The sequence below is a fragment of the Oncorhynchus clarkii genome, chromosome 31 (assembly GCF_045791955.1).
Source record: "Oncorhynchus clarkii lewisi isolate Uvic-CL-2024 chromosome 31, UVic_Ocla_1.0, whole genome shotgun sequence".
In the NCBI taxonomy this organism is placed as follows: Eukaryota; Metazoa; Chordata; class Actinopteri; order Salmoniformes; family Salmonidae; genus Oncorhynchus; species Oncorhynchus clarkii.
In genome coordinates, this window is record NC_092177.1 from 13,658,971 (window position 1) to 13,675,886 (window position 16,916).

Below are 16,916 nucleotides of genomic sequence, written 5' to 3' on the forward strand. Positions count from 1 at the left end.
ACACACACCGCTTCTTCCTCCTGACGGAACACACACACACACCTCTTCTTCCTCCTGACGGAATACACACACACCTCTTCTTCCTCCTGACTGAATACACACACCTCTTCTTCCTCCTGACTGAATACACACACCTCTTCTTCCTCCTGACTGAATACACACACCTCTTCTTCCTCCTGACTGAATACACACACCTCTTCTTCCTCCTGACTGAATACACACTCACACACCTTCTTCCTCCTGACTGAACACACACTCACACACCTTCTTCCTCCTGACGGAACACACACACACACCTCTTCTTCCTCCTGACTGAACACACACTCACACCTCTTCTTCCTCCTGACTGAATACACACACCTCTTCTTCCTCCTGACTGAATACACACACACCTCTTCTTCCTCCTGACTGAATACACACACACCTCTTCTTCCTCCTGACTGAATACACACACACACCTCTTCTTCCTCCTGACTGAATACACACACCTCTTCTTCCTCCTGACGGAACACTCACTCACACGCTTCACTAATAATCTTTCTTCCCTCACTGTGCTCAAAGCCCACAGAGAACATTTTAATCAAATTTGTGCAGGGAGGCTGTGTTAAGTAATGTTTTGCCACTAACCTGAAATTCAGGATGTTGGGGCACGGTTGACTGTTGAACCCTCTGCCTTTTCTCATCTTTTAAACTCCCCTGGGTGGATTTCAAAGTAAGATGGATAAAGAATAGTTAGTTAGCCAGCTAATTGTCATTGTTACTAACTCCATATTCCTCTAGGATGCTGAATTTAAAATGATAGTTGTGTGGGGTGGGGTGTAGAGTATGGAACACGTCAGTCTTTGTTGTATTATGAATGACCCAGAATGCAACAATGTCACAATTGTGGGAAAATGTTAGATGAACTGACCTTCAATAATTTCATTGTTGATTCACTTATTATAGACCTTTTCAAAACTCTTCATTTAAATGTCTGAGGCGATATAGTTTCACATGATTCTTTCACTTCCATTGAAGCAAAGGAACCAAGTTCATTTCCTCAACCTGCCTTGCTGAACAATTGTGGATTTGTTAAGCTTTGTTGTTGTAAATGACTACAGAATGTTAACACGTACCAAGAAAGGTCTATTTTACAATGTATATAAATAAGATCATTTTGTGACTAGTGCTACTAAACAGCCAATTTCTGCCGATTCATTGGGGCTTGTTTTGAGCAACATGTTTTCTAATTTAATAAAACGTATCTGAATGTGTTTCTTGACTGTCTAAGGAACCACTCATGTCAAACAGGACAAAGACATTTATCGATCTTAAAATTGTATTTACTCTTGTCCACCTTACAAGAAATACGAAGAGAAAATTCCACATGGGCAGTAGAAAGAAACCTTTATAAACAGGAAAAACTTAGTTTGCTAAATAAGTATCCATCCGGCATGGAGAATTCCCCATAACAATCTTCATTATAAAACAAACATGCTCTTTGTTCCATGTTAACTTCACACTATTTTGACATTGTTTCAAACTTCGACAGAAAGTCCAGAAATTTTTTGCACCTACTGGAGAAAAGAGAACATCTAGAAGACTATTTACAGAAGTGTTGGTTCATCCACTCAGGGATGGGGCCAATTACAAAAATGTGGTTTACTTTCTGAATTGACTAGTTTACCGCAACCCTTCACAGTGAACTACTCTGGGTCACAGTTGGTTATTTGAATCTTCCAGGTAACGATGATGAAACAAGCATTCCGACCACGGTCATAGTTTGCATTGCTGCAGTCATGTCAATAACAATAGTAGGAGCAGGTGAAAACAAAAAGTCAAAGGGACCTCAATCATTAATACGATCAGTCTAAAACAAAACATCCAGGTGAGAACTACAATTCCAGTCCTTCCAGCAGAATGCATGCTTGGTTAAAGAACTACATCCCCCATCCTGCCCCCAGGCCATTGGAACTCCTGTCTCCTCGTCCACCGCCGCTATAGTAACTGCTGCTCATACCGCCCTGGTTACCTGACAGGAGAGAGATACACACTATAGGACCGAGGAGTTCAGAAGTCACACACAGTAAAGCTTGATAGTTCAAGGCTGGTCAACAGTGGTGGAGGTGCATGTGAACAGGGGGTGTGTTTTACAGAGCTGATACTCACTATAGTCACTGTAACCCCCCATGCTGCCCTGGCTGCTGTAGCCTCCAGAGTATCCAGAGCTCAACCCTCCACTGCTATAGGAGGACTGGTTCCCCATACCCCCCTGCATCGGACTGCCGTACGAGCCATTACTGCCTCCTGCTGTAGAGTTGAGGAACAGCTCCACATAGCGGTGCTCTGCAGGACAGACAGATGGTTAGTACATGTATTAATCATTAAGGTAGGAAAATAAGGGGGGGGGGCACAAGGAGGGATTATGGGGTAGGAGGAAGAATTGTGTGAGGGGGGGTACATTTTAAAGTGCCAACACACTCACGCATGTTGGCTTTGTCCTTTGACATGGCTGTCACAGCATCCTCGTGTGTAGCAAACTCCACGTCAGCCTCTCCTGTCACTCTGCCGTCTGGCCCGATCTCTACATGCACTCTCACTGGGTTCAGAGGAGAGAAGAACTACGGAGAGAGAGGGAGCAGTGTTATTCTCACCGTCTCTCACAGACCATTCTTAGTAGGAGATCCTAGAACTCACATTGTAGATGTCAGTCTCTGTGGCTCTGTAGGGCAGACCCCTCATGTGAACACAGTGACCCGTGGTGCTCTGGAAGGAGGAGCTACTGTCACCATACCGCCCATCAGACACACCTAAGGTTAGACACACCTTAGTTACGGAGAGACTGGTCTGGGACATTGGGGCATATATAGTCTCATGATAGAAATGTACATAGAGGGCTAGGAAGAACATGACTGGGAGACCGTTATGATCCATAATCATGACCCTTTTGACTGATCATCGTTCCCTCTTACTCCGTTCAGATGATCAAAAACAAACTTTCTTCTTACACTGGGTAGATATTATACACACACCTCCACCATAGCCTCCGCGTCTGGCCCTGTCGTAAGAGCCCCCTCCTCGGCCCCCCATCATGTTGTACCCACGGCCCCCAGACGGTCTGTCATAGGGCCCCGGTCTCTGCATCCCCATAGGTTTCCTCTGGGGTTCGTAGTGGGTCCTCACCTCGGCACGGCTGCTCTTGAAGATCTCAATGTACCTGAGATGCATACAGTACACACACCACCATGAAGACCCCACCACACACAGGAGGGGGTGTAGACTAGAGCTAGCTACTGTACAGCTCCTAAGGCTGAATCAATGTGTGTTCAAATGGAAAGGGCACCAATAAAGTTGGATGTTCACTATTCAGTTGCTGAGCTGACATTTTTCTGTAGTTGCTGGTCATTGAGGGTACTGATAAAAGTTGGGTTATTCAGGCCAGGTGCTGCCATGTGCACTACTGTTTCGTAGGTAGGTGAGACTTGATCTAGTGGGTAACAGTATACTGTGCAGTATAAAGCCTTGACAGTACAACAGGCACTTTTCTTATGCTCACCTGCAGGTACCCGATACAGTTAACACTGAGGTTACAGTACAATCTGTGTCCCTGTTGTGGTCATTGTCCTGTTGTTATCCATGGAGACACACTTTCATTACCTGTGAGTGACAGTGGGCGGGGTCCTTGTCCTCATGTTGAATGGCCCTCAGAGTTAGAACACCTGGGAGAATCGTATCTGTCTATTCATTGGCTACCTGTACTGATGTTTAGTGCCTAGGAACCAATCAGTTTCACTCTTAAAATGGATATGCCAAATTAAACTGCAATTTTTACTCTGCGACGAACCTGAGAGCTTACAAGTCACCTCGGCACTAAACTCAGAATATGATCTCTCTCCCAATGGTTTTAAGAACAAGAGAATGTGCTTAATTTTCCCAACGACTGCTGTGAGTGAATGAGTGTTAGTGTGTTTTTATCCAATATTGTAACTATGTGTCTTTACAGTCAATATCTGAGTACGTGTTGTCTTAAATTAATAGATATAACTTTTCACTGTTCTGTTGAGTGTCAGTCAGTTATACCTGTGGTTAATGTTTAGAAGTTGTACACCATAAGAAATGCAACTTTATCCAGCCAACCAACCAACCATCCCCACCTGTGCCCTATTCTTTCCTTGTGTTTCTTTAGAGCCTTTTCAGCTATATCCTGTGAAGCAAACTGCACGAAGGCCTCCCCCGTACTCCTCCCCTGGAAGTCCAGCGGCAATGTTATCCCATTTGGCACGATTTCCAACCCTTCAACCCAAGGACAGATAACCCCAGTGGGGGACACAGTAAATCACATGCCCAGTTACAGAAAGGTAGCTTTCTCTGTTGTTGCTTTATTTCTTTTGTATGATAGATTTTTTTTAAATAAAAAAAATAAAATAAAAAAAGAGATAATGAAAACTTTACATTATGTAATGTACACACCTGGTGAGTGTTTTTAACCAATGAGTTAATGACCATTCATGGTACTTAATTTTACTGCAACATAAAGGAGGATGAGAGGAAAGAGTGAGCGAAAAAGAAAAGGAGAGAGAAGAGGACACAGAAGAGACTGTAGATGTGAAGGAATGAAAAGGAGTGGCTCTGGCGGTACCTTTAGTACCCACCCATTCTATAATTGTCCCAATGGGATGAATTAAAGGACCACTGTCAATGAGTGACAGAGACTAGCATGTCAGGCCTGATTGGTCAAATCTTTGGACAGAATAATTATTTTTGTTTTAAGTATTGGTTGGGACCAAAGCAGTGATAGAGAAAATTAGGTGATGGGGGAAATCCTGGACAAACTATAGCTTATATAATGTAAGTCACTCTGGTTTAGACTGTCTGCTAAATGTCTGAAAAATGTAGATGATCCTGGATCATTGATGAGGGCTGAGGACGGTCACCTACTCCTACAGGCTGTTATGGGGCTGTTCTTGTGAACCAAGCTACTAGTACCTGAGAGGAACTGGACGATCTCCTCCTTGCTGCAGCCGAAGGGGAGGCCTCGGAGCCTGACCAGGCCGTCTCCAGTCGTCTCTGGGCTGCTTGAACCAGAATGTTTCATCACCCAGTCCATCTCCACATTGTTGGATTTGAACACTGAGAAAACACATACAGTCACTACTGATAGTGCTACACAATGTAAACAGCTGAGAAATGTAGCCCAAAATGAGGTCCCAAGGCACATATTATGCTTCTGCTGCAAATATTGAAACTTCAAGATGTGCAGTGACACAAAAACACACACACAGAGAGACGCACACACCTTCCACATATCTGTGGCCCATGGTTTCTCTGTCCTTCTTCACAGCGATCTTCAGGTCATCCTCGTTCTCCAGCTCAACGAAGGCCTCTCCGCTGGGTCTGCCCTCACGTGTGGAGGTAAAATGGATGCTGGTGCCATTGTTGGCGATTTTACAATCTATATACCAAGAAGAGTTTAGAGGGACTCACAGTTATCTCAGCTGTGAGAGGCTATAAAACGTGTAGTATAAAGCTATACAGGTGTTATCGTAAAGGTGTTACCTGAGAAGAACCTCTGTATTTCATCCACAGAGCAGGACCATGGTAGACCTCTCACACGCACCACGTAACCCTCTCCATCAGACATGGTTGGTATTCTCTTAAACCTGAGGAGAGTAGAAGCATATCAGTATGTTTGTAATGGAGCTGAGTGGCACAGTCTAAGGCACTGCCTCGCAGTGAGAGAGGTGTCACTACAGTCCCTGGTTCGAATCCGGGCTGTATCACATCCGGCCGTGATTGGGAGTCCCACAGGGCGGCATACAATTGTTTCAGCATCGTCCGGGTTTGCCCGTCATTGTAAATAAGAACTTGTTCTTAACTGACTTGCCTAGTTTTTTTTTTTTAAATACGTAAATTAACTAGCTACCTTTACTCAGCTAGCCTAAGTTTCTTGGCTAATAATATTTACCTACGTAACTAGTTAGCTAGCTGGCCATCTACATTGCATTTTACTTTTAGGTAAGTGAATGCAGTTAACTAGCTAATCGTGTCTTATAACGTTAGACTTTTTAAATTGCTGCAAATGCTAGCTGGTAGCTATCTAACAATGTTAGCACATTGTGAATTTAGCTAGCGCATTGTTGCTAGTAGCTTACGTTAAATACATTTTGCTGGCTATAGTAGCTAAATTCATTACCATGAAACACATGATTGCGCCTAACAAAATAGCTAGATGAAGTTAATTTGGCTAACGTTATTAGATCATAATTTGATCCTCAGACAGTCATACACAAATGGCAGGCCTGGCGTTAGCTACCTGGCTTGCTACCAGTAGCTTGATCAAATTGGATGGCATAAACCGCAAGCAAGGACTCACAAGGTAAAGGTAATATCACAAATCATATTCGTTGAAAAATAGACATAGCTACCTGTTAATTTGGATTCAGTGGCAATATTATCAAAACCAGGATTGTTAGTATAGCTAGCTGTGCATCGGTATCAGGTCGGTCTTTTTCTGCTAGTTAGCGCCAATCTCGCTAACTAGGTCCACGCCCTAAAAGCATGACGTAGCCTGTCTGGGCCCTATATCTGTGGACCCATTTTTTTTATTTTTTTTTACTGAGGACACGGAAGTGAAAACTGAACTGTATTAGTGCTGTAGACTACATGACACCTTGCTAGCTTCTTGGAAAACTTGGAAAGCTAGTTCTTGCTTTCAGATTCAACATTTACATTGCTTTCCTTTTGCTCTTGAGAAAGAATGCACTCACATTACTCTAAGGTACATTCCTGATCTAGAACTTAGAAATGTACATTTTAACATTAAAGGCCCAGTACAGTCAAAAAAACAACAGCTGATGAAACTAACACTGGAAAAGTTTTTAAAACATTTATCAGTGTTTTTATTTCCTGATAGTTGTCTGGTTGAAAATACAATCTACAAAGTACCTAATTAGCAGGTTTGCATCGGTGGGAGTTTTGGCTTTCCATGGTGACATCACCATGCAGTAAATTAGTTAATAGACCAATAACAAAGAGAGTTCCAAACCTCTCTGCTAATGGGCGGATTCGATTATGCTGAGCCGCAGGGAACCGGTCTATGGTCCGTGACGTGAATGGGAAAAAGCGGTGAGGGAGGAGCGCCCTTCTCAAATTGAACATTAATCTGTATTGCTCATTCATGTTGTCAACAAGGCAGCATAGTCCAGAAACATACATCTATTTTCTACAAAACACATGTTTTAATTTTCTAACTACACTGAACAAAAATTGGTGCTGAGGAGTATTTCTGTCTGTAATAAATACCTTTTTGGGGGAGGGGGAATGTCTGGGCCTGGCTCCCCAGTGAGTGGGCCTGGCTGCCAAGTGGTTGGGCCTATTTTTGTGTTCAGTATAGTTTTAATTGGGAAGGCAGATAAAGGGTTTTTATTTAAAGAAATCACTTTTGCATGTGTAGTCACAGAATCCTACTCATTACACTTTGTGCTTAATTAGGTCACTTTTGTTTTGTGGGCTTTGAACATGCACTTGGTTCATGCCTGGGAGGCAGACCAGTTTCAAAATGAATGTAATCAACTTTCACCCGGTGCAAAACACGCCTACGCCTACCTGGGCCAGATTAATCGAACCGCCTAATGAACAGCTAGTTTTCACTTTCCCTTTCCCCACTCAGACTTCTCCCAGACAGTCCTTGGAAAATTCTTGCTTGAGATGTAGTTTTTGCTAAAAAAATATCATTGTCCATTTAAATAGAAATCTATTACACTAAGGTACTTAATAGTTACGCAGAAATTATTAGATATTGTTTTTGTTTTTTTACGGCTGCATTGGGCCTTCAACTAAATTACTTGAGTTGAATTTGTTTTCCTCTGTGAATCTGTGAACTTGGAAGACGGAGATTTAAGGCATGTTCTAGGATAGCTTGTTTTCATGGCCAGGCACACTTCACAGATGATCAGATCGAATGTGATCTTGAACAAGGCACTTAACCCCATTGCTCTAGGGTTGCTGTTGATAATGGCTGACCCTGGCCAAGGCCCAACTCTCCATGGGTGTCTCAGGGGGAGTAAAAAACACATTTCCAATTCACACGAGGGATATAGGACAAATATAAGCACTTACCAAATTATTGTTAAATTATACACTAATACACATTATCTCTTACCTCCTCCATTACCAGATGGGTAATCTCTGCAATCCAGAAAAAAATATTGCGTAAATACTACATCTGTCTTAGACAGATTATCAAATGGGGAAGGGTTAGGCTGGGTTAAGGCAAATCTATCCTGATCTAGGATCAGTTTACTTTATCTCAATCCTTACCATGCCCAGTGTTAAGGAGGGAACCTACCCCACATGGTTGCCAAATGTATTGGTCATGGGTTGCAGGTTTTTGGCTACTTTCCACTGCAGCCAACATTGAATTTCTATAAATAAATATTTTTAAAAAGATCTCACTGTGACCTGCTGCTGCTAACCATTGGTGTACTTAAGTAAAAATACTTTAAAGTACTACTTAAGTCGTTTTATGGGGTATCTGTACTATACTTTACTATTTATATTTTTGACAACTTTTACTTTAACTTCACTACATTCCTATAGAAAATAATGTACTTTTTACTCCATACATTTTCCCTGACACACAAAAGTACTTGTTACATTTAGCAGGACAGAAATTTGTCCAATTCACACACTTATCAAGAGAACATCCCTGGTCATCCCTACGACCTCTGATCTGACAGACTCACTAAACACAAATGCTTCGTTTGTAAATGATAAAAACAAGAAAATTGTGCTGTCTGGTTTGCTAAATGTAAGGAATTTGAAATGATTCATACTTTTACTTTTGATACTTAAGTATATTTAAAACCAAATACCTTTAGACTTTTACTCAAGTAATATTTTACTGGGTGACTTTCACTTTTACTTGTCATTTTCTATAAAGGTTCTTTAGTTTTACTCAAGTGTGACAATTGGGTTCTTTTTCCACCACTGCTGCTAACTATCACCCGCGACTTCGTCCTCAGAGCATGCGCAGACCAGCTGGCTGGAGTCTTTACGGATATATTCAATCTCTCCCTATCCCAATCTGCTATCCCCACTTGCTTCAAGATGTCCACCATTGTTCTTGTAACCAAGAATGCAAAGGTAACTGAACTAAATGACTATCGCCCCGTAGCACTCACTTCTGTCATTATGAAGTGCTTTGGGAGAATAGTTAAGGATCATATCACCTCTACCCTCCAAACTCATCATCAAGCTCAGGGCCCTGAATCCCGTCCTGTGCAACTGTGTCTTGGACTCCCTGACGGGCCGCCCCCAGGTGGTGAAGGTAGGAAACAACACCTCCACTTTGCTGATCCTCAACACAGGGGCCCCACAAGGGTGTGTGCTCAGCCCCATGACTGCGTGGCCATGTACGCCTCCAACTCAATCATCAAGTTTGCAGATGACACAACAGCAGTTGGCATGATTACCAACAATGATGAAACAGCCTACAGGGAGGAGGTGAGGGCCCTGGCGGAGTGGTGCCAGGAAAATAACCTCTCCCTCAATGTCAACAAAACAAAGGAGCTGATCATGGACTTCAGGAAACAGCAGAGGGAGAACGCCCCTATCCACATTGACGGGACCGCAGTGGAGAAGGTGAAAAGCTTCAAGTTCTTTGGTGTACACATCACTGACAATATGAAATGGTCCACCCACACAGCAGGTGTGATGACGAAGGCGCATCAGTGCCTCTTCAACCTCAGGAGGCTGAAGAAATTCGACTTGGCCCCCAAGACCCTCACAAACCTTTACAGATGCACAATTGAGATCATCCTGTCGGGCTGTATCACAACCTGGTACGGCAACTGCACCGCGGTCTGCCAAACGCATCCCCGGGGGCACACTGCCTGCCCTGTAGGATACCTACAGCACGCGATGTCACAGGAAGGCCAAAAAGATCATCAAGGACATCAACCAGCCACGGCCTGTTCACCCTGCTATCATCCAGATGTCGAGGTCAGTACAAGTGCATCAAAGCTGGGGCCAAGAGAATGAAAAACAGCTTCGATCTCAAGGCCATCAGACTGTTAAATAGCCATCACTAGCCGGCTACCACCCTGCTCCTCAACCCTGCACCTTAGAGGATGCTGCACTATATACATAGACATGAAATCACTAGCCACTTTAATAATGGAACACTTGTCACTTTAGTAATGTTTACATACTGCTTTACTCATTTCATATGTACAGTGGGGAGAACACGTATTTGATACACTGCCGATTTTGCAGGTTTTCCTACTTACAAAGCATGTAGAGGTCTGTAATTTTTATCATAGGTACACTTCAACTATGAAAGAACCTAAAACAACCTAAAACAACAATCCAGAAAATCACATTGTATGATTTTTAAGTAATTAATTTGCATTTTATTACATTTTATTGCATGACATAACTATTTGATACATCAGAAAAGCAGGGTGGTAGTCGGCTAGTGATGGCTATTTAACAGTCTGATGGCCTTGAGATCGAAGCTGTTTTTCATTCTCTTGGCCCCAGCTTTGATGCACTTGTACTGACTTATACTGCCCACTGTATATACTGTATTCTATTCTACTGTATTCTAGTCAATGCCACTCTGTATTTTAGTCTCCCCCAATGTGAGCAAGACAAAGGAGCTGATCATGGACTATAGGAAAAGGAGGGCCGAACAGTCCCCCATTGTTACATTCCCCAGTTTCGGTGTTGTGGTTTTGTATGTGTGTGTTTCAGGATGGCTTCTTGGAATCCCCCAAGTAGCTGATTGGTCGACTCCATGGCAAATTGGAGCTGACCCCGCCCTCTTGTCAGAGGACGCAGCTGTCTTCAATTACCGACTCCTTCTGAAGCTATATAAGCCAGTGTTCTGTTGCTCAGAGAGGGAGATGAGTGTGTCCTGTGTTGGTTGTTGTTGAGAGAGCTGATTGGTATATCCTATGTTGGTTGAGAGAGAGAGAGAGAGAGAGAGAGAGAGAGAGAGAGAGAGATTATTAGTGTGTCCTGTGTGTGTAAATAGGACGCAGTGTTTTGATTATTGAAATTGTTTTTGTTATTCTATTTATGTTCCCAGGGGGGAAGGGGAAGGCACCTTGGGAGTGCTTAGGCAAGAGGCCCGCGGGCATACATATACCCGTAGTATATACCCTGTCTATGCACACTAGGTAAGACCTGGGCGGACCATCCCCTGTATTTTGGTTAGTGTACCAGGTGGTGCTAGTTAGGTAAGTTGTGGGTAGGCAGTTAAAACCTCTCTGAACCACCCATCCCGGATCCGGTATAATTGTCATCAGTAACGCTGGAATAGCATAGCGCCACAGTCAAATAATATTACTAGAAAATATTCATATTCATGAAATCACAAGTGCAATATTGCAAAACACAGCTTAGCCTTTTGTTAATCGACCTGTCGTCTCAGATTTAGAAATTATGCTTTACAGCGAAAGCAATACAAGCGTTTGTGTAAGTTTATCGATCGCTCGACAAAACAATAAGTACACTTAGCATCAGGTAACTTGGTCACGAAAATCAGAAAAGCAATCAAATTAATCGTTTACCTTTGATGATCTTCAGATGTTTTCACTCACGAGACACAGTTAGACAACAAATGTTCCTTTTGTTCCATAAAGATATTTTTATATCCAAATACCTCCATTAGTTTGGTGCGTTATGCCCAGGAATCCACCGGAAAGAGCAAAAAAAATCCAAATTATATCCATAATGTCCACAGAAAAATGTCAAACGTTTTTTATAATCAATCCTTAGGGTGTTTTTCAAATATCTATTCGATAATATATCAACTGGGACAGTTGGCTTTTCACTAGGACCGGGAATAACAATGGCCGCCTTTCTCTTTTGCGCACAACTCACTCTGAGAGCCCCCTCCTATCCACTTACGCAATGTGGTCGTTCACGCTCATTCTTCAAAATAAAAGCCTGAAACTATGTCTAAAGGCTGTTGACACCTTATGGAAGCCATAGAAAAAGGAATCTGGTTGATATCCCTTTAAATGGGCAATAGGGATGCTTAAGAACAGAGAGGTTTCAAAAACAGGGGCACTTCCTGATTGAATTTTCCTCTGGTTTTAGCCTGCAACATCAGTTCTGTTTAACTCACAGACAACATTTTGACAGTTTTGGAAACTTTAGAGTGTTTTCTGTTTTCTGTCAATTATATGCATATTCTAGCATCTGGTCCTGAGAAATAGGCTGTTTACTTTGGGAACGTTATTTTTCCAAACATAAAAATAGTGCCCCCTAGCTTCAAGGTAGGAGAGGAGGCGTTGACATTTACTTTCTTTGCTTTGGTTCCGTCCGGCCCCTTTTCCCCAAAATTACCGTGTGACGGAATAAATTCCCTGTAAATGGTACTCATCTCTGCCTTTGTCATCCTTACTCGCACCTACAATCCCATACCTCTTTCACTCCACAGGAGTTGCGTTGTAGCAGGGTGTTGCGTTCCCTCTTCCTAGAGGCATACTTAACACCCCTTCTGTCTCCTAGAGATGAACGTACTTTGGTGGAAAAAGTGCAAACCAATCCCAGAACAACAGCAAAGGACCTTGTGAAGATGCTGGAGGAAACAGGTACAAATGTATTTATAACAGGTACAAAAGTATTTATATCCACAGTAAAATTAGTCCTCTATTGACATAACTTGAATGGCCGCTCAGCAAGGAAGCCACCATAAAAAAGCCAGACTACAGTTTGCAACTGCACATGGGGACAAAGATAATACATTTTGGAGAAATGTCCTCTGGTCTGATAAAACAAAAATTCAACTGTTTGGCCATAATGACTATTGTTATGTTTGGAGGGGGAGTCTTGCAAGCCGAAGAACACCATCCCAACCGTGAAGCACGGGGGTGGTAGCATCATGTTGTGGGGGTGCTTTGCTGCAGGAGAGACTGGTCCACTTCACAAAATAGATGGCATCATGAGGAAAGGAAAATTATGTGGATATATTAAAGCAACATCTCAAGACATCAGTCAGGAAGTTAAAGCTTGAAAAAAAACTGAAAAATTGGCCGTGCAAAATTATTCAGCCCCCTTAAGTTAATACTTTGTAGCGCCACCTTTTGCTGCGATTACAGCTGTAAGTCGCTTGGGGTATGTCTCAGTTTTGCACATCGAGAGACTGAAATTTTTTCCTATTCCTCCTTGCAAAACAGCTCGAGCTCAGTGAGGTTGGATGGAGAGCATTTGTGAACAGCAGTTTTCAGTTCTTTCCACAGATTCTCGATTGGATTCAGGTCTGGACTTTGACTTGGCCATTCTAACACCTGGATATGTTTATTTTTGAACCATTCCATTGTAGATTTTGCTTTATTTTTTGGATCATTGTCTTGTTGGAAGACAAATCTCCGTCCCAGTCTCAGGTCTTTTGCAGACTCCATCAGGTTTTCTTCCAGAATGGTCCTGTATTTGGCTCCATCCATCTTCCCATCAATTTGAACCATCTTCCCTGTCCCTGCTGAAGAAAAGCAGGCCCAAACCATGATGCTGCCACCACCATGTTTGACAGTGGGGATGGTGTGTTCAGCTGTGTTGCTTTTACGCCAAACATAACGTTTTGCATTGTTGCCAAAAAGTTCAATTTTGGTTTCATCTGACCAGAGCACCTTCTTCCACATGTTTGGTGTGTCTCCCAGGTGGCTTGTGGCAAACTTTAAACAACACTTTTTATGGATATCTTTAAGAAATGGCTTTCTTCTTGCCACTCTTCCATAAAGGCCAGATTTGTGCAATATACGACTGATTGTTGTCCTATGGACAGAGTCTCCCACCTCAGCTGTAGATCTCTGCAGTTCATCCAGAGTGATCATGGGCCTCTTGGCTGCATCTCTGATCAGTCTTCTCCTTGTATGAGCTGAAAGTTTAGAGGGACGGCCAAGTCTTGGTAGATTTGCAGTGGTCTGATACTCCTTCCATTTCAATATTATCGCTTGCACAGTGCTCCTTGGGATGTTTAAAGCTTGGGAAATATTTTTGTATCCAAATCCGGCTTTAAACTTCTTCACAACAGTATCTCGGACCTGCCTGGTGTGTTCCTTGTTCTTCATGATGCTCTCTGCGCATTTAACGGACCTCTGAGACTATCACAGTGCAGGTGCATTTATACGGAGACTTGATTACACACAGGTGGATTGTATTTATCATCATTAGTCATTTAGGTCAACATTGGATCATTCAGAGACCCTCACTGAACTTCTGGAGAGAGTTTGCTGCACTGAAAGTAAAGGGCTGAATATTTTGCACGCCCAATATTTCAGTTTTTGATTTGTTAAAAAAGTTTGAAATATCTAATAAATGTCGTTCCACTTCATGATTGTGTCCCACTTGTTGTTGATTCTTCACAAAAAAATACAGTTTTATATCTTTATTTTTGAAGCCTGAAATGTGGCAAAAGTTCGCAAAGTTCAAGGGGGCCGAATACTTTCGCAAGGCACTGTATATGTGCTTTCTTGAGGATTTCAGTCCTTCATGGCGTAGTGTGTTACCAATTGTTTTCTTGCTGACTATGCTGACTATGTTCCCAGCTGCCTTGAGATCATTGATAAGATCCTCCAGTGTAGTTCTGGTCTGATTCTTCACCGTTCTCATAATCATTGCAAATCCACGAGGTGAGATCTTGCATGGAGCCCCAGGCCGAGGGAGATTGACAGTTCTTTTGTGTTTCTTCCATTTGCGAATAATCACACCAACTGTTGTCACCTTCTCACCAAGCTGCTTGGCGATGGTCTTGTAGCCAATTCCAGCCTTGTGTAGGTCTACAATCTTGTCCCTGACATCCTTAGAGAGCTCTTTGGTCTTGGCCATGGTGGAGAGTTTGGAATCTGATTGATTGATTGCTTCTGTGGACAGGTATCTTTTATACAGGTAACAAACTGAGATTAGGAGCACTCCCTTTAAGAGTGTGCTCCTAATCTCAGCTCGTTACCTGTATAAAAGACACCTGGGAGCCAGAAATCTTTCTGATTGAGAGGGGGTCAAATACTTATTTCCCTCATTAAAATGCAAATCAATTTATAACATTTTTGACATGCGTTTTTCTGGATTGTTTTGTTGTTATTCTGTCTCTCACTGTTAAAATAAACCTAACATTACAATTATAGACTGATTATTTCTTTGTCAGTGGGCAAATGTACAAAATCAGCAGGGGATCAAATACTTTTTTCCCTCACTGTACGTATTTGGCTAAGGTGTATGTAAACTTCCGACCTCAACTGTATACACTAGACGGTGTCAGAGGAAGGCCCAAAAAATGGTCAAAGACTCCAGTAACCCATGTCCTAGACTGTTACCGCACGGCAAGCGGTACCGGAGCGCCAAGTCTAGGACCAAAAGGCTCCTTGATTTATTTATTTCACCTTTATTTAACCAGGTAGGCTAGTTCAGAACACCTTTATTTAACCAGGTAGGCTAGTTAAGAACACCTTTATTTAACCAGGTAGGCTAGTTGAGAACACCTTTATTTAACCAGGTAGGCTAGTTGAGAACAAGTTCTCATTTACAACTGTGACCTGGCCAAGATAAAGCATAGCAGTGTGAACAGACAACAACACAGAGTTACACATGGAGTAAACAATAAACAAGTCAATGACACAGAACATAACATAGAAAAAAAGAAAAAAATAGTCTATATACATTGTGTGCAAAAGGCATGAGGAGGTAGGCGAATAATTACAATTATGCAGATTAACACTGGAGTGATAATTGATCAGATGGTCATGTGCAGGTAGAGATACTCCCTCCTCCCAGCTGCCCACTGCACTGAAGATAGGAAACACTGTCACCACTGATAAATCCACCATAATTGAGAATTTCAATAAGCATTTTTCTATGGCTGGCCATGCTTTCCACCTGGCTACTCCTACCCCTGTCAACAGCACTGCACCCCCAACAGCAACTCGCCCAAGCCTTCCCCATTTCTCCTTCTCCCAAATCCATTCAGCTGATGTTCTGAAAGAGCTGCAAAATCTGGACCCCTACAAATCAGCCGGGCTAGACAATCTGGACCCTTTCTTTCTAAAATTATCTGCCGAAATTGTTGCCACCCCTATTACTAGCCTGTTCAACCTCTCTTTCGTGTCGTCTGAGATTCCCAAAGATTGGAAAGCAGCTGCGGTCATCCCCCTCTTCAAAGGGGGGGACACTCTTGACCCAAACTGCTACAGACCTATATCTATCCTACCATGCCTTTCTAAGGTCTTCGAAAGCCAAGTCAACAAACAGATTACCGACCATTTCGAATCTCACCATACCTTCTCTGCTATACAATCTGGTTTCAGAGCTGGTCATGGGTGCACCTCAGCCACGCTCAAGGTCCTAAACGATATCTTAACCGCCATCGATAAGAAACATTACTGTGCAGCCGTATTCATTGATCTGGCCAAGGCTTTCGACTCTGTCAATCACCACATCCTCATCGGCAGACTCAACAGCCTTGGTTTCTCAAATGATTCAAATGGTTCAGAGAAGTAGTTGGTGATAGTTCACCAACTACTTCTCTGATAGAGTTCAGTGTGTCAAATCGGAGGGTCTGTTGTCCGGACCTCTGGCAGTCTCTATGGGGGTGCCACAGGGTTCAATTCTTGGACCGACTCTCTTCTCTGTATACATCAATGAGGTCGCTCTTGCTGCTGGTGAGTCTCTGATCCACCTCTACGCAGACGACACCATTCTGTATACTTCCGGCCCTTCTTTGGACACTGTGTTAACAACCCTCCAGGCAAGCTTCAATGCCATACAACTCTCCTTCCGTGGCCTCCAATTGCTCTTAAATACAAGTAAAACTAAATGCATGCTCTTCAACCGATCGCTACCTGCACCTACCCGCCTGTCCAACATCACTACTCTGGACGGCTCTGACTTAGAATACGTGGACAACTACAAATACTTAGGTGTCTGGTTAGACT

General features: G+C 42.8%; 1 protein-coding gene across 1 annotated transcript; it reads right to left on the reverse strand.

The window, feature by feature from the left end:
- Positions 1-1,300: 1,300 nt before the first annotated feature.
- LOC139390595 (heterogeneous nuclear ribonucleoprotein H-like) lies at positions 1,301-6,539 on the reverse strand. Its single transcript, XM_071137816.1, has 10 exons — positions 6,405-6,539; positions 5,536-5,639; positions 5,276-5,431; positions 4,966-5,109; positions 4,134-4,272; positions 3,012-3,196; positions 2,677-2,789; positions 2,465-2,600; positions 2,149-2,325; positions 1,301-2,011 (listed from the first exon to the last, which is right to left on the reverse strand). Exons 2-10 carry the CDS (start codon positions 5,618-5,620, stop codon positions 1,920-1,922), a joined length of 1,227 nt encoding a protein of 408 aa, XP_070993917.1. The 5' UTR covers positions 5,621-5,639; positions 6,405-6,539; the 3' UTR covers positions 1,301-1,919.
- Positions 6,540-16,916: the final 10,377 nt, after the last annotated feature.

What these genes read in the sequence shown, in the direction of transcription:
- LOC139390595 (XM_071137816.1), bottom strand. Translation starts at nt 5,620, where the DNA reads ATGTCTGATGGAGAGGGTTACGTGGTGCGTGTGAGAGGTCTACCATGG. An exon ending in ACGCGGAGGCTATGGTGGAG is followed by an intron (nt 2,790 to 3,011) that starts GTGTGTGTATAA and finishes GTCTAACCTTAG; the next exon opens with GTGTGTCTGATGGGCGGTAT. An exon ending in GGGGGGTTACAGTGACTATA is followed by an intron (nt 2,012 to 2,148) that starts GTGAGTATCAGC and finishes CTCTCCTGTCAG; the next exon opens with GTAACCAGGGCGGTATGAGC.